The following is a 24,819-nucleotide window of genomic DNA, read 5'->3' on the forward strand; positions in this document are numbered from 1 at the left end:
GAGGAAAACAAAACAAACACTTTTTTACTTTTTCATCTCTCGGATCGTTCGGACGTGCTACGCGGTCTCGTCTGTGTGTGTGAGGTAGTGTGCGTGAGCGGAGCGGCGAAAAAGCACAATTCAAATTAAATCGAGTCGTTATCTGTGGATTCGGCGGATACAATACAATATCGTATCGTTATCTATTTACAAACAAATCGACGTGGATTAATAAAATGCCGCACACGAGTGCATAAAGCGGCCTATCTGTGTGTGTCTGTGTCTTTGTGTGTGTCACTCTCTCTTTGAAATAGTAAACAAATTGCGTATAAAGTTTACAGCAAAGTATAAGACAAACAAAAATATTTATATAAAACAAAGTATATTCTGCAGTGCGTGTAAAATATTTCGAAAAGTAGCCGCAAAAAGGCAGCGGCGTCGACGTCAGCAGAGCGTGTGCTGCAAGTGTGTTGGTGAGGCGTATATACATACATACCAACGCATAAGTGCATATATAAGGTGGTACATAAGCAGTGTATTTAATTAAGTGAAATCCATATAGTTTTGTGCATGCGAAATTGGAAAAATCGAGAGGAGTTCCGCAGCAGCAGCGCAGCGGCAGAGACGCCACCGACTAACGGATTTTCACACGCGGGTAAGTTTTCTATTTTTTTTCCCCCGTTTTCTTGCCCCAAAACAGTGCTAAAATTTTCATTACGCCAAAGAAGAAAAATTCAATATGTATATGTATGCTCCATCTCCAATCGCTCTCTCTCGTTCGCCCCGCTCTCTCTCTCTCTCACTGCCACTATCCAATTTAACCTCAACCGGTCTGCTGCTGCGGCGTCTCGTATGCATGTCGCCCATCTGTGCGCCTCCTTGCGTGCGTGTGTGTGTGTTTGGACAATCGAGGTCAATGCAATAGTGGCAATTAAGAAAAGTCATAAAACACAAAAGTTGGTTATTAAAACAAACTATAGAATGTACGATAGCTTAATGGTTGTCACTAGAATTAAATACGTATATGTTTTGTAATCAAAGTTAATAATAATATTAATTACTACTTTTAACAAACACTTCAATAGGTTTCCATTGCTTTATTTAACCCAAATTTATAATTTTAATTTATTAATTTGATCAATCTTTATGAGCTGATCTTACTGCTACGGTTCCGCCCTCGACTGTATGCATCTGCATAAGTGCCGTTGTGTGTGTTGGTGTTTCTGTTTGTGTGCGCTTGTCATTCGGCTCGTTAAAAATGCTCTGCCGACGTCGCAGTTGGCGTTGGCGGCTTCTTCTTTAACTCTCGCGCATTATTCGCAAAGCTCCAAAGCCTGCTGCTGCTTCTTCTGCGCCCCCTGTTATTGTTGTTGTTGCTGCTGCCTGCCTGGCTTTCTTTCTTCTATATTGACAATTTTTACAGCTTTTATCTGTTGTTGTTGGGACGCCATGCTTAGGAGCTTGTTTCAGCTGCTACTTTTTTCCCTGTGTCGCTCGACTGAGTTGCCGCGGTTTTTCCTTTTTATAATCGGAAGGGGTTGTCGCCGCTGTTCGTTTTTTTCTTTCCGTTCCCGTTATCTATACACACATTTCTCGCTTATGAATGAGATTTGTTGGCGGTCTTTTATGTTAACTGTGTTAATGAACTTTTCCCCATTCGTTTTGTATTTGATTTCTGTTTTACATATTTATGCTTGCTAATTACCCGCACGCACTTTTGGAGCTTTGCAACACTTGTTAAGTTCTCGAAAATTACCCCCCGCACACACACACTCATGCAGAAATGCACTTGTTTCGCCAACTCTCTTTCCCATTCGGTTCTCTCATTTTTGGAGGTCCCCCCCCCTCTCTCTTTCTCTCCCATCCCGCAGCGCACGCATTTTTCGGCAATGTTGCATGCTCCAAAATACAAATACACAGCCATACAAAAAACCACCTTGCTGGCTGTCTCGCTCACACACACAAGCACACGCACACACACGCATACAGACGCACGCACTAAAACCCGGTTCGTCGTTAGTTTTAAACTTATTTTGGCATTCTTTATGTGCACTGCATTCTCGATGTCTCGTCGAGTCTCCACATCCTCTGCCACCGCTTTGCACTTCTCTTCGCCTTTCTTCCTCTCTCCGCTCCTCTGCTCTCTGCTTTTGGTCTCGATTTTACGACCCAGACCCGCATTTCTAGTAGTTGTTGTTGTTTTTGTTGCAATAGTTTAGTTGGTGTTGCTGTAATTGCAATTGTTGTTGCTTTGGTTGCTCTGTGGGTGGGGGAGGGGTGGCTAGAATGTGAACTAGTTCACAGCGGATCAGGTGAAATCCGAAAGTTAAGAGGAGTTAAAAGTTCGCTGAACCTATTTCACAAACTATTAAACCATCGCAAATTCAATTCAATTCAAGAAAATTAGTTTGTAGTTATGGAAATGCTTATCTTTGGCGAGTAAAATCAATGATTAATAAGAATTTTGAATTTCTATGAATTTCAATGACGCAAAATCAAATAGAATGCAAATAGTAAGTATCTATAAAATGGTAATGTAATTAATTGATAATTAGTAGCCCCAACCAATTAGCCATTAAAAAAGTGCTGAATCGAAAGAGGTAAAATATATCTGGTAGGTTGGGAACTAGAATGCCCGGTTTCTAGATTTATCGCTGTAGATTTGGCTTTAGCGTTACCTTTGTTTGTTGCCGTGTCAGCTCCACACAGGTACCACTCACCCGCACACACACACACACACACACGCGCGCGTCGATTTACCTGAGTTTGCAGGTGAGTTTGCCGGTGTGTGTGTGTGTGTGTGTTTGTGGGAGCTTGCTCGATAGCCGAAATTCTCTTTTCGTCTTTTCGTGCGTTTTTGTTTGTGCAAGTGGAGCAACAAAAGTCGACGGCTTTGCAGTACCGCTGCGCTCTTCCTCTTCCTCTTCCTCGTTTCTCCTGCCCCTTTTCACTTCATTTTCCTCTCTCCCCCACCCCTGGCACTTGATATCGATATCTGAAATTTTCATCTAATTTCGCTTAAAGGGGTCAAAAGTTCAGCAAGTACTACTTATGCTTACAAGCACATAAACTTTAACATGGTTTCTTTTCAATGTACATCAATGTAAAGTTATGATAGTTAGGATAGGTTAGTTTGTGGCAAAAGCTAAAATAGCGTTAAGTTAACAATTTGTTTAATTGCTCACATAACTTTCACAACTGCCCGTTTTCTAATCGATTTCTTTTGGTTTTCCCATGCTCATCGAAACTTTTGATACAAGTCAGTCCATTTCAAAGTTGTTACCACCCAATGCATATAGATAGGCTTCTGTAAAAGTTGCAATTTTTAGATGACAACTGCAATTGGTTGGCAATTGGGCATGTTTCGGGTGTAGTGTCTGTTTTTTGGGCTCAATCTGCCGAATGCAATGCAAGTGGAGCTGTGTTTTCTGGCTATTCCATTCTGCATTCCGGGGAAGCAAACATATTGCAGTTGTGTTTTCTATTTCGTTTGCTGCACAAGTAACACAGCCCACCGCCACTCCCCCCTGTCGCCACTCATGCAATGCTCTATGTACAGCTTGCAACAACAAGGCATCGCAAGCCGAAATGCAGTTTAAAGCGCAACTAAAACTAAACAGAGCTTTCCACTCCAAGTGGGTGTCTCTAAAAGTGGGCGGTGGGTGGTGGGCGATGGGGGGTATTTTCGGTGCTATATACATACATACGTACACATCGGAAATGTGTGTGTGTGTGTGTGTTTGGTTTGGTTTTCCCATGTATGGCGAGTGTTGAGTGTGGAGTGTAGTGGATTTTATATCAAAAGTACAGTCGCTTATTGCTGCTGTTGTTGTATTTCATAGTTCGTAGGTATATACGTACATATGCACATACGGAGGTACATAAATTGCATGTTCATGCCTCAATAGTTGCATGCAGCGTCCGCAGCATTGTTGTTTTTGTTTGGATGGGCAGAGGGAGGGCGGAGGGCGAGGGCTCGAGGGTGATTGCTGCCAGAGGTGGCGAAGGGGTTGGGGTTTCTGCAGTACCTAAGCCCAAGCCGATGCACCAAACTAAACTCTCTGTTGACAAGTAAAACAAAAGCCCAGCTGCAACAGCAACAACAAGCAGCGAGAACAATGAATCAAAGTTCGCAAGCGATTCAAGAGCGATTGTGATGGCGATTACGATAACAGCAGAAGCCAGGGAAGATTCGGTCACCTATCGATGCAAAGAACACCATACTCTTTGTCTGTCTAAGTAAACTCAAAGATATTGCTACTAAAATGTACAAATGTGCTATGCATTCGTACGAAGAATTTATGCCTTTTCCAAGAACATAAACAATAAATCATGGCATTCTTGTAAATACTTTAGCAATAAGTCTAAGAATTTTAATAAAAATCCCCCAGCGGAGTGAAAAGGTCAGAGGGCGGGCGAGCCAAAGGAATTCGTTTATTTGGATTTTCCATACTTTCCACCTTAGCCCAACCTTTAGCCAAAACGAATTTTCCACACCTCCCCCTTATTTTCGGGAAGTTGTTTTCCTGTCTCTTCGGTTGTTTTTTTTTTTTTTACTTCACTTATACATATATTCTTTATGGTATCCCCTTTCTGCTTTCGTGTTGGGGCTGAGTGGGTGGTTTTAACTTTGGCGCTGCTGCTGCTGAATAAATCGATTATTCGCGACCAAGAAGGCCGAGCAACTTAAATTTAAAGCACGCTGTGTTATTAACTAGTGAGATTTCTTTTTTAACTACTTTATTTAAGATCTAATTGGTGGAAAACGCTGCCCCAACTTTGTTCACTAAAGTATTATTGATTTAATATGCAGGAAGTTTGTCATAAAAATGTCACGTAAATAGTGCACGCTAAAGTAAGAGAGAGAAAAAAAAAGTAAAATTAACTTATTGATTTTGTAATGAGTTCTGTTTTTCTGGCATTTCAAGGGGGTTTCCCTTTTTTCCCCTCGCTGGGTGGGGGATTTTCGTAAGCTTCCGCTTATGTATAAAACTTTTTCGGCAGCCCCAGCAGTAACAACAACAACAATAAGAAGAAGAATACAACAACTATGGGAATATGAGATGGCTGCTGCTGCAGTGGATGGGTGGGGGGGTGTTGAGTGGGTGGGTTGGATTGTTGGTTTTTTCGAGGGGGTGGCTGAAAAGGGAGGGGCTGTGCGGAGCCCTTTCCCCTCGACGTTTGTTTGTGTATCGGGTGGCGTTAGTTGAAATGCAGACGTTTTGCATTGTTGTTGTGGGTGGTCCTGTGCGGGGTTGGCTGTGGGTGGTGCTTGGGTGGTGGCCGGGTGGTCTGTGGCGGCGGCTCTGTGGCTGTAAAATGCCCCGAAACGGTACAGCTGTGCATGCACATGTATATAAACACACACACACATAAGGCAGAGAGCGAGCAAGAGAGAGAGGAGCATGCAAAAACAGATACATATACAAAACAGGATAAGGGGGGCGTGGTGGGGCTGGTCTAGGGGGCCATTGGGAATGGCACGACAGAAGGGGTCCTTCTGCTCCTGCTGCTCCTGCTGCTGGCGATGCTGGTCTGGTCGCCTGGCTTCCTTCCTCGCATAGTTCAAGTATGCATATAATATCCGGGCTCGTCGCTACCCGAAAACGAAGGCAACAACAAGAACAACAACAGCGGAAGCAGGAGCCAGCAGCATCATCCGATGAACCACCACCCCCCGAATCGCCGCCCAACGAAGGCCTACGCACAGCTGAGGTCGAGATTATAGCAAATGTCATCGCTCAAATGAGAGAAATCTTTAAAGTTTGGCAAATAACTTGAAAATTATAAACTTTTGAGCATTTTATGTGAGTAAGTAACCAATTCGTATTCAATTTATCGGTACTTAGTTATGTACTTACATAATATTGTATCTTGTTCTAATTTGATTTATAATATGCACAGTTTCATAAGAATTTCCTTTGCCAAAGTCGCGTTTCTTAATAGAATTCTATTAAATTTCTTTGAAATCTGCTTGATTGCTAAGAAGCTACATATACTTAAAGTGAACTCTATCTCGGAAGCTTGCTGATAAGAGCTAATATATGTACATATATGGAAAATAGTAAATGAAGCTCAAGCAAACTCTACCGATTTAAATGGAAGATAACCTGGCTTTCCTAATTTATGGGCCGGGTATTCCGTGTTATTATTTTGATACCAGCTGTACAGTGGCGTAGTTGGTGGGTGCACAAAACTAAGGGAGGGGGTGGTGGTCGGATGGCTATATGTGGTGGTGAATGGTGGTCCCATGTTCGCTGTGCTTGAGTGGATTTCCTACCGTTTTCGGGTGGCCAGCGTGTGTGGGTGGCTTACGCCGGTGGTGGTACCTTGTGGAGTCGAGTGGCACAAATGTGTCGCCGCGAATGTGTGAAGCCACCAACTCCATTCCCTTCACCTCATCGCAAAACCCCTCCCCTCTCCCTCTGCAGCTCCTGGCGATATCCTGGGAATAGTTGCGTAATCTATGCGATGATATGCCTACACCATTGTATATCGTTGAACTTGCCTGCTGCTGCAGGTCGAAGCGAATATGGTTTATTCGTTCTCGTTGATTCGGGTGATTCGGGGTCACAGCACCACCCCCCAAAAATATGCAAATTTCCACAAATTGTAATGCCGAAAATCCGAATTTGTTGATGCTACTCTGCTCGTTTGGTTTGTGTGTGAACATGAAACCTTGGACGGGAAATTAGTTTTAGCCACATAGAGTAAAGCGAGTGAGTGACCCAGGCCCAAACTACTCGCTGCATACGAGCGACCATTAATATTACGCAATTTTAATGAAAATACCAACGACGACGGCAATGGCAATTAGCGCAAATATCATTGGCAGTTGGGGAAATTGTTTTGGCCTGGGCTTTGGGCACCTCAAAATTCAATATTCTGCAATTATTTATGAAACTGGCTTAGTAGTCTACCCAGGCCACCGAAAATCCAACTATAAATTGAAAGCGCAACTGTACCACCCACCTGCAAATGCAGACTGTTGGTGAGTAATCCTAAGCCGAGGGGTTGGGCGCTAGATGGTTTGGGTGGTTTGGGTGGCTTGGGTTGCTTCGTTTGGGCATTTGTGGGTGGTTGGGGGTGGCGAATTTTAGGGTGGAGTGGGCCGGTCGCCACTTCGATTTTGCGCGTTTGGCAATTATGTGGACATGTGTCTTGATGTGCCGTCTATGTATATCAATATATATATATTTATATATATATGCAGCTCCACTTCTATAGCTCCAACCACTAGCATCTGCACTTTCATTTCAGGGCGATTCAGGGATTACATACATGTGGAAATATTTCTTTAAATTTGAATTAGTTTAGGCATAGTTCAGTTGGTCAAAAAGTTATACTTCAATTGCAAATACTTGCAGCATGTTGCTTAAACTATTATGTAATACTACATTTACATTCTGTAAAATGTGCATATTTACTTTATTGAGATGTGTGTTTTTTTCGAAGTTTTCAATTACAAAAGTTTTTAAGTTATGATGACAGATTTGATTGAATTTTCCTGCCAAAGTTGTTTCGACACGTCGCAGTTATGGGAGTTCGACTGTATGTCTCGTGAAAAGATTTATATGTGTGCTGAGGTAGCGACATTCCCCACCCCGATTTTCGGTCATAGTTTTGTGCCACCAGAAACACGCCCAAAACCAAAACCAAAACCAAAGGCAATAACACCAACAACTGAAACCAGAGCAGCGACCATTGTTGGGTGCCGGGGTTGCGGGGGTTGAACCATCACCAACCCCACCCACTTCGCCTATCTGCCACCCCCTCCAAATGCCCCACACCCCCCTCGCTGAAGAGTTGCCTGCATAAAATATTTCTAGATACACATTTTTGTGTTAGGGCAAAAGGCAAAAGAAGAAGCGGGCAAAATAAAAAAAAAAAAAAAAAGTTACCCAACATACAGACAGGTCAAAAGGGGAGGAGGGGGTGGAGGGTTTTTAGGGGGTGGCGGCATCGGGCTGTGTTGCTATGTGGGCATAACCTCAGGGGGGGGAGGGGTGGCGAATAAGGGAGCCCAGACGTAAAGGCTTTCCACGCTCTTTTCCTTCCTGCCTTCCTTCCTTTCTCGTTTTTTAAAGCCCATTTTAAAGGTTCGCGAAAAGTTTCTAGAACAGCAGCCGCCCACTTTGGGTTTTTCCCAACCCCCTTTTGCGGCGGATTTTCCCCTCCCCCTTGGCGGGGGAACCGCATTAAGTGAAGTAACTTGTCGAATCTGTTTTTCTTCTTGTTTCCTAATGGCTCTTTTTTACTCGAGGGTTGCATTATTATCATGAAAACTTAAGAACAACTTGGGAAGCCTTTTCCAACGTTTTTTTGAGAAGAGTTTCTTGAAACTAGTCATACCCATTTTAGAAAACTAATTGTTCGTAGTATTATTAAAATATGTGTAAGTTTGACTAAGATCTCTATAATATTTCATACTTTTAATACAATTTTCCCTTTTTATTTCGTAATTCATGAACCTTAATTAAAACATATCATATGGGTATGTATTTAAAATCAGTTCACCCCTGCAAAAGAATTAATTATTTGGACTAATCCATTTTAATAGGATATAATAGATGATTTAAATTGGTTCTTAGCTTTAATGAAAATGCATTCATTAAATAAATTTAGTGTTACGATTGGTTTGGTGGATTTCCCACAAGGATTAGTTATTATAATCACTTGCTGTTTGTACTTTTTAATATTTGAATATGTGTAAGGGTTGCAGAACAAACAACGAATAACCGGTATCATTTAGTCGTGCAGCTTAACTAACAAATACGTGTTATTCTTGCTGCTTTTTGCGCTGTTTTCGGTGGTTGAAATACGTGGAAAGTGCGTGGCATTTGCTGGTTAAGGCAACGGGTGGGTGTTTGAACTCGAAAAAGGGGGCGGGGCAGCAGAAAATATCACCCACTGTCTGCGTGTGACAACCCAGCTTGTTTCTGAGAATCGTTGGGATTTTCTTAATTTTGCAAGCATTATGTAAACAACAAAGCAGTTGCTTTCCATCGACGGTTCTTGCAACATGACAAACAGCATTATAACTAGTTGATGCTAAAGTTTTTTCCGTTGCTGCTGCTGGCACATTTGATTGTCGATTCCACCTCAGTTTTCAAATTGTTTCTCTTTCTTTTGGTTTTTTGTTTGAAACCATTTGTTGTTGCTTGGGCTATTTGGTGGCTCTTTAATTGCCTGATTAGCTGTCCCGATGCTTGCACACACAGCTGTACATAGTGGTGCCCACTGTACATGGTATATGGTGTGTGTATATATATATACACGAAAGTAGAACCCAAACGGCGGAATCTATGTGTGTGTGTGTGTGTTGCGTGTGCACACAGGCAAACATTCCATGCCCGTGTATATAAGGCTGCTCGCTCTCTCGCTCCCTCGCTTCCTCTCGCACTCACTCTCTCTCGCTTTTTGTATCGGTCTGTCGCCTTCTCTCCCCGATTCCACCTATACGTCAACCTCCCGCCCGCTCTTCTTCTTCCGCCGATTCGACATCTTGGGGCTGCTGCGCTTCGGTAAATTATAATTTATGCACATCCCGATGTGGTTAACATTTTTTAATGGCCGATACTGAAGCACATTTGAAGAGTTTTGAAAGGCATCAACACTCAGCTGCTAAATATTCATCATAACTCACATGTTGTGATTGTTGCTGTTGCTTTGGTGTAGCTTAGATAGATACTTATCCCGATACTTATCTCATATCTTATGGGAAAGTATCTATTCACTTGTCTCTGGATTACGTGCTTAAATGGCCTATATTCCACGCATTTGTTGTTTCTTTTATATTTATCTATTTTTGTTAAAAACATAAATCTTTGTTGGGAAATATACCAAATACTCCAATTACAAAGAATTACTTGTGCATTACCAATTAAAAAAATATTCTTCATACATAATGAAATCAATTGCATAGTCGTATAAACTTTCAAGATTAAAGTTTATTACTTAGATATAAAAATAATTGTTTTTTTATGCTTAGAAGATGTTAGGATATCTGTTATTAAATACATCCTGTTGGCCGTAAAATACATTTTCATTGTCGACCTGCAGTTTTTTCGCTGCTATTTAAATGGGCAGCTGTCAGCTGCTCTGCCCCCTCTCTCTCTATCTCTCTCTCTCGCACAGTGCTCGCCCTCCCTTTCTCGCACATTATGCATTGCCTCTCAGTTTCATTTAGTTTTGTGTTTGGTTTTTGTGTTTTTCTGCTATCGCCCTCTCGTTCGGACATTTGCTTTTGGCCGCTTGAGGCAATTGACCGTTTAAATGACTTTTCTGTCGATTGTTTTTCGAAAATGCTTCTTATTTATCTTTAAAAGCTAAAACAGAGTTGCCATCGTTGATTATGAATAATTTATTATTTATGGCCTTATTTACGATTGTCATGGTCGTAAAGTTGCAGCGGTATGGAAAATGAAGTACAGTTGCGAAACTTCCGAAGTTATATTATTATTTACCATATTTGATTGCTAGCGATTTATGCACTGCTATAATAACCGCTGTAACCTGTTAAGCAAATACAATGGTAATGAAACATGGTAGTAATTATCAATTAGCAGCACAGTTCTAATGAAACTGAAAACTGAAAATTGTTAGTGATTAATTTCAATGCACGTACTTGCGTTGTACATTATGTATTGTTTACCTTACGAAAGATAAAGCGCTGCTGTAAACAGTTTGCAAAAGCCTACGTTGATTTCCTCACTTTGTGCTGATTTTTCATGGTCAGCTCTTGCTGACTAATTATTTAAAAGGTATCGGCGATAATTATTGTTGGCCAACACAAACAAGAAGAAGAAAAACCGCCAGGCCAATTTTGTTGTTTGCTGACGATCATTTCACTCAAGAAAAAAATTATAAAACAAAAAAACGAGAAAAAACAAAAGGCAGACGGCTAAAAAAAAAAAAGTGGCAAAGCTACTTTTTGTTGTTATTTCTTTTGGCTTACCTTTTTTTACCTGTTTATTTTCAAAGAGCGCCATCTCCCTCGCACGCACAACCCAGCCACTAGTACATATGTTTGTGTGTATGCTGGCCATTTATATGGTGTACATATGTATATACATATATATAAAGAGAGCGAGAGAGAGCGCAAAACACGCGCGCGAGCTCGTTACACGTCATTAAGTGCAAAAATAAGAACAAGCGCATAAAAAAAGGAATTGTGCCGCACATAGAAGGCAGCACAACTAATACTAGTTTTAGTGGCAGCCACTAGTGCTCGGACTAGTGGCTGTAGTTGCAGCATCACTTAGCTCGTTACCGTTATTTGGCTGCATCCAGCGATTTCTCTTTTCATGCGGAGTTCACCGACCTTGAATACTATTTTATTCGCCAAGATCAGATAAAGATACACGCGATACCACAAGATGGTGCTGTAGATACTTTATAGATACTTTCAACTTGAATTAAATACTGATTAAGTTGGATGATCAAGAGTTTGGTTATAGAATGCCAAACATTTCATATACATATATGTAGGTTATTTTTAGATACTATTTGAATGTACTGATAACAAGTCCCTAAATAAATTTGAATGAACATGTGCATGTATACAATCAAACTTATATAACCACATATTTGTATTGTTTCTGAGAAATACCTCAAATCTGTCATAAACCTTATGTTTAGTTTAAGTTTAGTAGTAGCTAGGCAAACGAATCTGTCCAGATTAAGATGAAAACTGTGAATCAGCCCTCCTAACAACAGTCAAATTGAAAGTATTACGTACTCTTCAGACCCTAAGCACACGCACACTTATGTACTTGGTCCGTTTGTGTGCATGTATATGTGTTGTACATACAAATTTGTAAGTGTCGCCCTGCTTATCAGCTAGAGAGCTAGAAAAAATGTTTTCTCTTTTTCCATTTTTTTTTTTTTTCGCTGACATTTATTTTTATACGCCATGCATATGCACAGACAAATGTACAAGTACTTGGACAAGACTGCATATTGTACATATATTCAATCGCACATGGCCAAGCGAACCTAGCAGATCCAAAAGGTTTCGATTTGCCAAATAGCCAATCTTGAGATTGGTGGGGATACTACTTATCGGTATTGCTGCGACTCTTTGCAGGAAGTGACGTGGCTCAGATGTAATTATGTATGCCGCTTGGCTTGAGTAAATAATCTCAACAGTGGTCGTTCGATAAATGGAAAAGGGGTTGGTTGCTTAGATGGTTTTTTGCAATATTGAATCATACGTATAATCTAAAAACAGGCATGGAATATTTCGCTGCTTAATATTAACATTATTAAAACATTAACATTCTTTATTAAAATGGGATTTTTTTGTGTTACTAAACCTTCTTTATCACATGTTCTTAGTGCCTTTCCACAATACCAACTTCGTGGGAAATTAAGTAGCTACGTAGATATCTTAGAATATACTAAAGATATATTACAGTTTTATTCGTATGATATTAAGTTGAGATACTTTTAGCAGATGTTAAGTGAGCAGGTAGAAAGTATCTCATAAATTCCTAAAATTTTGTATCTCGAAGGTTGCTCGCCCCACTGTTTCCGCATATGTACATACCTTTATGAGAACGTACTCTATACACACCTTATGCGGATTGATAGGCGGCTTGTATATATATACCTATATGTATATGTACTATAGTATGTACCCCTCGACTACACAATTAAAGACTTTGGGACCTGTCCCACCGAGCATGCAGCTTGCAGGCGAAAAACGCGTGCTAAGATACAATTACAAGCTAATACGTCTGTGTACATAAGCGAATAAAATAAAAAAAAACAACATTTGCATATTTATATAGGTCCCGCTTTATATATACTCGTATATTGGCATGTTTTCATTTGTGGTGGTTAGTTCAAGGCTAAAGTTTAGTATTATTGCAATGCCATGACTTTGATAAGCTTATTTATAGACTGATATATTCACTTAATTTACTAATGGCAAACGAAACTGAAATCTCTCCGCAAAATTGAATGAAATTCACGAATATTTTCCGCTTTTTTTCGCACTTATCATCGTAGTATGTCATAAAAAAAAAGGTTAACTTTGCGCACGTGTATGCATGTGTGTGTGTGTGTGTGTGTGTGTGTGTGTCCGCGCGAGAGAAAAGTATCGGCTAACTGGTTTTTGTTATTTCTTTTTGGGCGCTGCTTTTACGCGTTACTTTTCGGGGTTATTCTTAACGCTTCTTAACGTTTCTCTCTCATTTCCATTTTCATTCCCATCGTGCAGCATGCCATCTTTGTTTTGCCAACCCGAAAAACCAAATAACCAAAAACCGAAAAAAGGTAAAGCACAAAGCCTAAAAATAGCCAAAAACAAAAAACATGAGAAAAGCATAGCAACGCGTTGGTAATTTGCTTGATTAAGTGGAATTTTTCCAAAGCATTCGAAGTGCAGGCGTCAATTGCTTGGCGAGCAAAATAACAAAAAGTAAAGAAAAAAAGCGCCAGCAAAATAAAACCAGGAAGCCAGCAAGAATTAAGCACGCTGAAATTTTAAATGTGCCAAATGCAAATGCGTAATGATGTACACGCTGCACAGGGTGAATTGTGAATTCTGAATTGTAATAAATAGATCGGTTGCCTTTTTGCCTTGCCGTTTCTCAGCCAAACAGTCAACGGCCACCGAATGCCATAAAATACATGCTGCACACTCGTGGGCAACCAATTAGGATAGTCTATTGCAATTTAAAGAGCACGAGAAAATGATTAAAAGTTTTAAGTGTTTAAAGTAAATATATTTACTTAAAAGCTTAAATTATTTATTTATTAAATATTTAATTATTTTGTTAGAACTAATTGATAATACTTTGACAAATTAAAATTTAAGATAAATAAATGATTAAGGAAAAATTAACACCCGACTTTATGAACCAATTTAATTGAAGTCGATTGCTTACTCCCAATTTATTGACCCCAGGTGTACTAGCACTCACTCACACACACACGTACACAAAGAATGACAGAGGGGTGGAGGGGCGCATGGTTGGATAGACAAAAGCAGAGACGGTGACGTTGGCAGCGACGTCGGCAGAGTCGGTCGGTCGTTTGGTTTCATATACAAGTTGAACCCATTGCCTATGTGAAATTCGGGAGTGTGAGTGGAAAACAACATACACATTCATGGATCGGACTGCTTATGTACAACAAAAGTAACAACAACAGTAAACACAGCAAAGACGCAGCGTGAACAAGAAGAAGAGTGGAGAGGTGGGCAATTGCATATTTCGCCATATATATGCAATCAAATATTTATATATAACATCGTATACATGTATTGTATATAACCCCTACCTGCGCAATTGGGCAAAATTGCAAATTGACATGATATGTAAATTGTTAAAGTTTGGTTAGTTTATAAAACTGAAATATTGAATGTGGTAACCATCTTTATTTGTAAATTGATTAAGGTATAGTTTGCTTTTATTTAAAATGGTTATCAAGTTAAAGGGTTACCACTTGTAAGAAAAAAAAGGATTTAGGTAGGTAAATATTAGGTTTATTTGGTTAGTGCAGGGTTACCCTATATAAAGTTAGTTAAACAGCTGCTGCTCAGATTGACAATTGTCATTGTAGTTTTGATACACTTTCTCCATCTGTTTTCCGCGTGCAAAGCTTATCTCTGGAGAACAACAAAATATGTTGAATTATAAATAAAGTAGAAACAGCTTTTCTTACAGACGACAGAGGCGAACAAAGCATTAAATGATGCTTTGGCATCGACTTACCTTGCTTCTTCTTCGCCGCTCAATTTTTTCTTCTCATTTCACAACAACAACAGCAACAGTAAACAAAACCAGTTTGAAAGTCATTAATTTTTAGCTTGTCTTTGCATTGTTGCTATTGCTCCTTATGTATTGTATTTACTGTTTATTTAGTTGGCAACACTGGTCAAGAGCACGAAGAAAAACAGCTGTTAAACACCCCCCACAAAAGTTTTTTTTTTAACTTGCCAATTACTCAGCAGACATTTTCATTTTGTGTATACTTAACTGATAAGCTAGGAAAATAAAACCAAATCAGAATGTAAAGAATCTGTTTCAGTTTATTTTGTTCTGTCTAGTTTGTCATACAGTGCAGGCAATTAATTTGTGCCCAATGTTCAGTTAACCCATTTAGAACTTTTGGTTTTTGTGTACATAGTCGTTTGTTTCGCTGTTTTCAGTGCTAGCGAATTGCTCAATTCTGCTTATCGGTTGTTATAAATAAACGCAACGAGAAAAGCGACGAGGTACAGTGTGCTTTTTTTTTAGGGAGCTATCATAGAGCACTTAAGTTAATTGCATCAAATGGGAAATATTTAGCAAAGCCCTTTTTAAGAGCTGCATTGAAAGAATATAAGGCAGATATTTCGATTAGATTAGTTTAGTATGGCACATTTTCCAAACTACTTTGCTTGTATAGATTTTTAGGCATTATTTTGTGAGAGATAAGCAATATGATTTCGGAGCAATGGGAAATAGACAGTCCAGTTCTTTAGTTATCTTGGAATATTCTAGATTACAGTTCCTATAGCTAGCATTATATGTCTATTATAGCAAGTATATGAAACTCTGATTCATTTTTCTTGATATTGTTGACCCATTCGCATACGCAAGTATCGTATAATTCTTTTTGGGTTATTATTAACTAACTTGACTTTAACTAACTTTAAGTAACTTGATTTGTAACTTGAGGTTGTTAGTTAAGGATTGGTTTTTAGGTACCAGTGCATATTTCGCATTATGGTGCAACAGCCAGTGCATGGAACTCTTTAGATGCGATTCGATAGTTCTCTATAGTTTTCGATGACATCACTTGACTGCAGTTGTCGAATGGCCTACGTATGGTTTTGGGTTTGGGATTGTGTTTTGAGCACCCGATAAACCACCCTCCCAATTCCGATTCCAAATCCCAGCATGGATGAGTAAATATGTACGAAGGTCGGTCGCCACTGCCGCCGCCCCCCGCCCACTTCACTTCACCCCATCCCACTCCACGCCACCCCACTCCACCCCAAACCATGTACAACAAGTCGTGCTCTTTCGCCTGCTCTCTCGCTTTTTCTCTCAGCAGCCAAGCAGAGACCTACCCCCCTCCTCCTCCTCCCTACCCCTGGCGATCCACTCAACTAAACCTCGTACACCCGTGCACTCCAACCCCCCGCAACCTCCCCTCCCCCGACGCGCTGCCTATGTACAATGGCATAAGATATAAGATATGCGCATTTCTTATAATGTCGAACCGAAACGTGGCGATATAAATGTTTGTTTGCTAAGCTGCGTCTTGCCTTTTGATAATTTAAAACGTTTTTATTCTGTCCCACCAAATGACTTTTAGGTGTATTAAAGCCTACAGGCGGTTTTTAATAAACATTCAGACAGACTTTCTTGGGCTTTTATTAAGATTGTGCAAGAGTTATTGACAAAGACCTTGGGCTCTATTGATAATATTGCAAAACAGCAACTTTTTACTACTATTCTATGAGTGCATGAAAATAAATATACAAATCTTAGTGGGCTGCCAGAAGAAAAAGTGGGTAGATTAAGGTTTTAAAGTGCTTATAAATCTTTTCTTCTTATATGAGTTTAGATATGTGTAAGTATGTACATATGTATGTACGTATGAAATCGGCAAACGTTGTGCGCTATGAATCTTGAAAGTTATAATTTTAATAGAGTAATAGATTAAAGATATTTATGGTTCTTTAATGTAATCAAAGTATGACTGGTTCGTAATGAACATACATAGTTCTACAATATAAAGAAAGTATTTAATTTAAATCTTTATCTGCAAGGCTGATAACAAACTAATATGCAAATCGATGGGTTGGAGATTGGGTGGGTGTAACCGTGGTGATTGTGGGTGGTATGGAAGGTGGAGGGGGGTGTTGTTGGTGCTTTTGGGTGGCCAGACCCCAAAATCCGCCGCCCGCTCTCCTCTTACTCTCATTTCTCGTGTGTGCGACGTGCGCTCTCTTCTTCCATCTTACTCTCGCTCTCTCCCGCTTCCTCCTCTCGCTCTCGCCGCTAGCGCTCTCTCTGTCGCTCTCACCGCAGCCACACTCAAACACATTTCGCTTGCTTTGCTGTTGCTCTTCGCTTTTGTTTGTGTTGTTGTTGCTGTTGCTGTTGCTGTTGCCGTTGTTGTTGTTGCTTTTGTTGGTGCTGCTGCTGGCCGCGCTATGTACACAACTGTACTTTTGATTTAACCTTATTTCTTTTGCTTGTTTGCGTCGTCGTCGCTTGTCATTCGCCTCTAAGTTCGTTTCCCCCCATCCGCTTTTTATCTCCTTTTGGTCACTTTGATATAACCCCAATATCGCCTTTGACCACTTTGATATGGATATCTTCGGTGTAATCCCCGTAAAATCCCATCGAATTTGCATTGGAAAATCGGTATATTACCACTTCTGTGCTGCCAACGACCCTTAAACTTGAACTTGAGCATTGGGTACACCTGTTCCCAAGAGACCGCCCAAGATCATCCAATACTCGCATATCCCACAACCCATTGTGAACCCAAACAGAGCAACTCACAAACGCTAATTAAGCACATTTAGCGCGCTATTAAGCACAATAATAGTCACACAAATGCCAAACGTCGCAACAAATCGATAAAGTCGCTTTTTTCGCCCTTGCAGGCGGCCAGGGGTTAAAGGGTAAGGGGTGCGGTAAGCATATCCATGTCCAAGGGGGGTGAAGTGGCACTCATCACGCATAATGGTCGCCAGCATTGAAAAGCATCTATAAAAATTTAAAAATGTTTGCATTAATTTAATAAGGAATAGCTGACAATCATCAAAGCACACAAGCTCACACATTGTGACAAGCAAACATACACAATCTCGCGCTGTGGAATTAACTCGCACACACAGGCCAACAAATTCGAGGCACAGTGGGACTTGGCTAACAGCAATTGCAGTGAAATAATTGTTTTTTTTTGAATATTTGTTTTGAATAAATATTTTAACAGGCTTTTAAAAATAATTGTTAAATATAGATTTTCAGCGATATTATTAAATATAAATATATTAATTAATATCATTTTAAGGATTATAATAAAATCGCACAAAGAAACTATCTGCATAAATTAGGCACTTAAAATTGCCAGTAAATAATGGATTATCTAATAAATCAAAAAAAAAAAAATAAAACTGTTCAGGTCGCTGTACTTGTTGACCACTGTAGCCCCTCCGCTCGACGTTATCGTCGCCCACTATCGCACAGCACGCTTTGCCACCTATTATCTGGTACACCCCGCGAATGCGACCCACTGTGCACTGATAGCGGGCAGCGCAATCTGATGACGACACAAGTGTCGAAAGTAACGAGACTCTGCCGACAGCCGCCGTTTCCACGTTGATGGGTTGTGGATGAGGGGGCGAGAGAAAGAGCGGAGGGAAGAAAAAAGTAATGAAAAACGAACGAGTAAGCGTGCGTGTTTGTTTGTGTGCTAGCTTTCAAAGCGAGTTAATTTATACAACATTGGGGACAACAATGCCAAGTTGTTTAATATTTTGTTGTTCACTTTTTTCTTTGCCCCAACTCGGTGTAATTATGTATGCCATTTGATTCGCTCTTCTTCGGCTGAAATCTGCAAAAGTGTAGATCCTCATCTTCAAGCTCAGCTTTGCCAGGGTTGCCACCTGCTCGAATGAATTATGTATTTATTTTACGATGCTACGTTTATGTATATTTCATTTTAATTGTGACGCTTATTGCTTCTTTATCGCTGATGGAGTCTTGTTAAACTGATTTTATTGACATTTTGATATTGTTTGTGTGCGCTTTACGAAATCAGCAGCGGCAGCAGGTGAATGTTTGTCGTATTTGCTGGGCTTTGTTGTTTGTGCTTTGGTGCAGCTCAAGTTGCTTGAAAGGTTTATTCACCTCTCGCTCTCACGTGTCGGTTAGCTGTTGTTGTTTTTGTTGTGCTTCGGCTGCGATTGTGTGTGCCTGTTTTTGCTGGTTTGGATCTCAGCTAGTTATTCTGCTACTATGTACAGTGGAGCCTCACTAAAACACGATTGCGTGTTCGGAAAAGCGAATTTGTTACAAAAACCCGTTAACCACCAAATGGCCTTGAATTTGTGTTGTCTTTCGAACCGCCTTTTATGCAAATTTTGTCACCATTAACACTTGAAAGAGTGAACACTCAAGTGTGTGAAGTTCAAAGATTTCACAAATTAAAAAAAAATAAAGAACTTTAAAAACTGAAGTACCTTTGAGTGAACGAACTAATCGGAATTAAGCTAGTTAGTTTTAGTGACTTACCGATAGTTCAGGGTTCCTCTTAGCGATCGGCGACTGCTACACGTTTCTCCGCCCACCGACTAGCTCAGTTTTCATGTAAATTTTCTTGCAGCCGCAAAACCAGCGGCTTTGTATGCGAAAATTTGTTAAATCGAAAACGTGACTTGTTTGTGGAAGATAAAATGTCCGAATCGAAAGAAATTTTTCGCTTTACTGCTCTCACACTCACACAAGCGCCCCAAATCCACTTACACTTGGGATATCTGCGATCAAATCCGATTTGATTTGTGATTTAGTGCAGCTTTCTCCCCTCTTTTCATTTTTCATTATCTTTGGCTCGAGAATGGATGGTTGTATCGGTTTCCCCAACAAGGTCGTCGCCTTAATAAATTGAAATCAGGATATCTTTATTATTTACCAGCACGGAAAAGGGAGAAAAGGTGATACAGATACACATTTAGGGGTTAGACATTCGTACTTCCGCTTTCAAAGTGTCGTTATGGCGAAAGGAAAACAAAACGGGAATAAAAATAAAAACACTGAAAAGGAAACCCGAATTCAACCCTTGGCAAGACACGAAGGCCGGCCACAAAATTCTCTTTTCCGGCCACGCCCCCCTAACCCCTATTTAAACACAGCTCCTTCTTCTGCTTGTTACTAGAAAGGGGAAAACATTTTTTTTTGCATATATATCCTTTTTATTTTTTAAGCACACAAAACTAAATTAAAGTTTTCCAAGAACAAATGTTTACACATCTGAACCTAACTAATAAGTTTTTATTTCCTGGCTCCTTGCAGTTGATCAACATACAGAATCACGACGACGCGACGAGCGAAAATGGCCAAAATGGAGGTCGACGATGTGGTCGACTTGAGTTTGGGGTCCGGTCGTGACCCGGCGTTGACCATAACGCCGGCTCCGCCTCCGGCGGCGCTCAGTAATCGGGATCTGCGTGCGCTGACGGCCAACAATGCTGGTCTGACCATCACTCCGTCAGCATCGCCGGCGACCAATAATGGCACCACCTCCAATAGCAGTAACACCAACTCCAACAGCAGCAGCACCACCACCACCAACAACAACAGTAGCAGTAACACCAATAGCTCCAGCACAAACAACAATAACAACAACAACAACAGCATTAACGCCAGTGAAGGTGTCACAGGTGCGACAGGTGGATCCATAGGCGGCGGTCAGGATGAGAACAAGGTTCAGCGTAGAGTACTGCGACCACGAACCGAACCCAAATCCTATGCCGAGGCACCGGACATTGTGTTACTACCCGCTCGCACCAATGGCCGTCAGCAGAACGGGAACATCGATTCGGAGACGGATGATGAGGAGATGCCCCCGTATGTGCCCATCAAGGAGCTGAGCCATGCGGAGCTCAAGGAGCGCGAGAAGAGTCTGAGGAAGCTGCGGCAGGATCTGCGCAATGAGGAGACCAAACTGATGCTGCTCAAGAAACTCAAGCAATCGCAGCAGGTGATGAAGGAGAATCTGGTGGTGACGCCGACCAGCGTATCGCCCAACAATCCGCTGTCGGCGATACCCGCCGCCCTCACCTCGAAGGGATCGCTGAGTGTGACGCCCACGTCGGCGGTACCCCTGCCTGCCCACAGCAAAGGCAGCAGGAGCAGCTTGAGCGGCAGCGGCGGACCGGCAGTGAGCATAAGGTTCGTATATACTTTGGAGCATGTTCCTCATCTTACTAATAACATGATATCCAATCCGCAGCGCCACCAACAGTCGAACGGGCAGCTCGAGTTCAGCGGCTGCTTCGGCCATTGCAGCGGCCGCCTTGAGCGGCCAACATCGCAGCGGCAGCAACTCCATATTGCCGCCGCCACGATCATCGCTGCCCGCTGGTGCCACCTTGGCCGCCGGCACCACCATCACGCCCGCCACCTCCTCATCGCACCGCTCGAGCAATTTGCCGCCGCGCACCAACCTGCCGAATCTCACCATCACGCCATCGGTGACCATCACGCCCACATCGGCGCCGCCCTCCAGTCTGAAACCACGCAATGTGAGTTATTGTAATGTAATCGTTGCCGTAAGCGCCGAGTTTTTCTCTCACCTTTTGCCCAAAAGCACCAAAGACACTGCAAACTCACTATCCACCAAAGCAAACAAACATTTTCGACAACCAAACATGTATTCCAAACACTTGAAGAACACAAAAACTCACGCTTACCAATACAATACACATTTAAAACTAACATACTAACAATGGTCAACACATTAAAGCAGCACTAAATGTTTGTATTTTAAAATATAGTTTAATTAAAAAGGTACTAGTTAAATTCATATTCGATTAATGCATTGTTGTGACATTCGATTTTAAATTACCTGCAGAAAAATTACTAAGTAAAAATGTCTTATTTATTTAATATACATTGCAGAACGCAATAAAATTGTAGCTAATCATTTCATGGCGTCAGAAATTTTTTAAAACATTTAAAAGACTTCCATTAATACCTCAAAAGCTTTTTGTATATAAAAATTTAACTTCTAATTGGAAAAGGTATTCGATAAATCCAGCTGCCTAACACTATCCAACACAAACAATTTTACAACACTTCAAACATTGCTACCCAACACTACTCACCTGTCAAAATAAACCGAAGTCGGCCTCTGTATGAGGATTTATCAAAAACCGAGGTGACTTCGTGCAAGTGGCACTAAATATTCTTTCATTTCTCTCGTCGAACTAATCACCCGACTACTAAAAACTCAACTTTGCTCTGTATTCGTATTTGCTATCCTGTTAAAAAATAAAAACCAAACCCAACCAAATCGTTGAAACATGCAGCCTAATATTTCGGATAATTCGAAGGTACCTGGGACCATAAGCAATTCTGTTTCCATCACGCCGGCGCTACCACTGTCCCAATCGCATCAGAATCAGCACAACGATCAGAAGGTTAGTCCTTCTGAAAACAACAAGAAAATGCATTCACGGAAAGATTAATAAACTTATTTCTTGGCAGAATGATCGCTCCACGCCAAGAGAAGATGCCCAGACACCAGCTCAAAGACAGGCGGCGGCTAAAATGGCGCTACGCAAGCAGCTGGAAAAGACGCTGCTTCAGGTGAGTGGAAAAGTGCTTAGGAAAATTAAGATATTTTGGTTTTATACTGGAGTATCTGTTGCAGATTCCGCCACCAAAGCCACCACCGCCAGAGATGCACTTCATTCCCAATCCCAGCAACACGGACTTTGTGTATCTTCTTGGTTTGGAAACCGTTGTGGATTATCTGACCGTCAACAAGAAGGCCAATGCTGTGGCAGCACCATTCCGTTGTGCCCAGTGCAAGATTGATTTTACACCCGTGTGGAAGTGGGAGAAGCAGAGTAAGTGTGCACTGCATTTTAATAATTGTGATAAGCAATCTAACGAACCCATTTACTTCCAGCCAACAAAGATCCCAAGGTGATTTGCGAGCAGTGCGTCACCTCGAATGTGAAGAAGGCTCTCAAGGCGGAGCACACCAACCGACTGAAACAGGCCTTCGTTAAGGCGCTGCAGCAGGAGCAGGAGATCGAACAGCGTTTGGCCAGCCAGAGCAGTCCCTCGCCGGTGGACAACCATGGATCGAGTGGTGGCGGCAATTCGCTGTCCGTCTCCGCGGTGTCTAGCAATTCCTCGTCGTCGCATATGCAGCGGGAACGGGAACAGCTGCAGGCGTCGCATGCATCGGCGGCTGCTGCACTGGTCAATCTGCCGCCGTCGGTGACGGTGATACCCACCAAATGCCAGACGCCGACACCAGCGACACCGCGTCCAACGCCACCGCCACCACAAAGTCAAGCCACACCACCGCCGTCATCTGGGGGATCGCGATCCTCGCGAGCGGCAGCCACCGCCGCTGCAGCAGCTATTGCCGCTCAGCAGGCGGGTATCCTTAGTCCTGGGCCGTCGCCAGCGCATCACCATGAGCCGACTACATCCTCGAGATCCTCCCGCAACGATCGACTCGATCATCACCACCAGTCGCAGCAGCAACAGCAGCGCGATCAGCGGGAAAGGGATCAGCAGCAGCGGGACCAGCAGTCGCAACAGCAGGCCCAAAACTACGACAAATACTCGGCGGCCACGCTGGCGGCGGCTGCTCATCTGAGTGCCCTTGGCGGCATGGGCGGATTGAACATCAATAGCTTGGCCAGTCTAGGCAACCTTGGCAATCTGGGCAACCTCAGCCAGCTGGGCAATCTGGCTGCGCTGGGAGGATTGGGTAACTTTGGCGGAGCATCGACGGGTTCGGCTAATCCGGCGGCAGGACTGAGCGGTTCCTCGCCAGCTGCCACGGCGGCAGCCATGCAGGCGTTCCAGCAGCAGCTCTTTAGAGGTGGGTTATTATATTTTTCATTTAGCTTTGGGTAACATTTAACTTATCTGTATATACTTATTTTCAGCTCTGGGACAAGGACTTGGTGGCAATCCGCAACATATGATGCAGTTCGCACCGCTTTTGTACTCTTACCAAATGGCCATGGCGCAGGCGGCACAAGTGGCAGGTGAGATGTCAATGGCCTTAACTGGGAAATTCATAACTGGCTACCAGGAATGCGGCTCAGTCAGTCGGTGGATCTCCAATAATTTTCAAATAATCGTAGCGGATTCCATACTAATGTAATGCTCTTTCCATTCCTTTTCCGCTAGCCTTCAACAATAACAACAAGAAGAGCAGCTCATCCTCCGGATCGGCGAAGAATTCGAGCAGCTCGAACAGCATGGCGGAAGTTCAGCGGGCGGCGGAGCTGCAGCGCCAGTATCTACTGGAGATGATTCCGCCCCAGCAGCAAAGTGGGGCCAGCGGCAGTCGGCAGAACAACTGGAAGGCCTAAAAGGCATCCAACTAACGTAGATTACAATTGACAGGCAGAAACGTAAAACAAACAGAACAGCAGCAGTAACAACTATTATTATGATGGTTTTCTTGATTAGGTAATTTTATAATTTTAACAAAACGGAAGCAACAAAAAAAAAAAAAAAACAAACAATTTATAAGAAACCAACATCAAATATACACGTAACTATTAATTATGCTACTTGTAAACAATAATTATACATAATTATACAAAACGGATGAAAGCAAAACAGAGCCGATCTAAACATAATTGTTAGTAGTTTTCCTTTTTGTTAACCACTGCATTACATATTTTAATTAATTTGCCAGCCAGAATATAGCAGCCGATAAATGAATGGAAACTTTTAAGCTCCTAGTAATTGAATATTAAATATGAATAATATTGAATCCTAGCCAGTAAGAAGATTGCCCCGTTTTTCTAGGGGCACACACACACACACACACACAAACCATTCAACCACCACCCCCCTACCCGCCCTAAAAACCTTTTTTTAACTAATTGTTAACCTTTTTTGGGAGTCCCGATTGGGATTGCTGAACTGCATGGCTCCCTTTTTTGGTCTTATTCAACAATTTTGTCGTACAATTCGTTTAGTTCTTAGCATCGTGAATAAATCTATAAATATAAATATTATATTTTTTAATCAATTTTAAGCATATGCATAGTATTAGTTGTAAACAAATTTTTAGGGTACAATAAATTACAGAAAACAATTAAACCAATTCTTGCATTGC

General features: G+C 41.7%; 1 protein-coding gene across 2 annotated transcripts; it reads left to right on the forward strand.

Moving 5' to 3' along the window:
- On the forward strand, positions 1 to 24,334 carry LOC6737568 (dual specificity protein kinase splA). 2 transcript variants are annotated; one of them, XM_016171283.3, is made up of 9 exons: positions 1 to 634; positions 20,007 to 20,885; positions 20,947 to 21,238; positions 22,025 to 22,135; positions 22,203 to 22,304; positions 22,369 to 22,567; positions 22,630 to 23,562; positions 23,630 to 23,731; positions 23,877 to 24,334. In XM_016171283.3, the coding sequence occupies exons 2-9, from the start codon at positions 20,047 to 20,049 to the stop codon at positions 24,059 to 24,061; spliced, it is 2,763 nt and encodes a 920-aa protein (XP_016031357.1). In that variant the 5' UTR covers positions 1 to 634; positions 20,007 to 20,046; the 3' UTR covers positions 24,062 to 24,334. The 2 variants fall into 2 exon arrangements, with proteins under 2 accessions (XP_016031357.1, XP_016031356.1); XM_016171282.3 differs by having other exon boundaries at positions 2 to 634; positions 22,049 to 22,135.
- The last annotated feature ends 485 nt before the right edge of the window (positions 24,335 to 24,819 follow it).

The sequence above is a fragment of the Drosophila simulans genome, chromosome 3L, assembly GCF_016746395.2.
Source record: "Drosophila simulans strain w501 chromosome 3L, Prin_Dsim_3.1, whole genome shotgun sequence".
Classification (NCBI taxonomy): Eukaryota; Metazoa; Arthropoda; class Insecta; order Diptera; family Drosophilidae; genus Drosophila; species Drosophila simulans.

Excerpts from the sequence above, each read along its gene's own strand:
- LOC6737568 (XM_016171283.3), top strand. The coding sequence starts at position 20,047 with ATGGCCAAAATGGAGGTCGACGATGTGGTCGACTTGAGTTTGGGGTCC. Across the intron at positions 20,886-20,946 it reads GGACCGGCAGTGAGCATAAG|CGCCACCAACAGTCGAACGG; the intron begins GTTCGTATATAC and ends TCCAATCCGCAG. Across the intron at positions 22,305-22,368 it reads TGGAAAAGACGCTGCTTCAG|ATTCCGCCACCAAAGCCACC; the intron begins GTGAGTGGAAAA and ends TATCTGTTGCAG.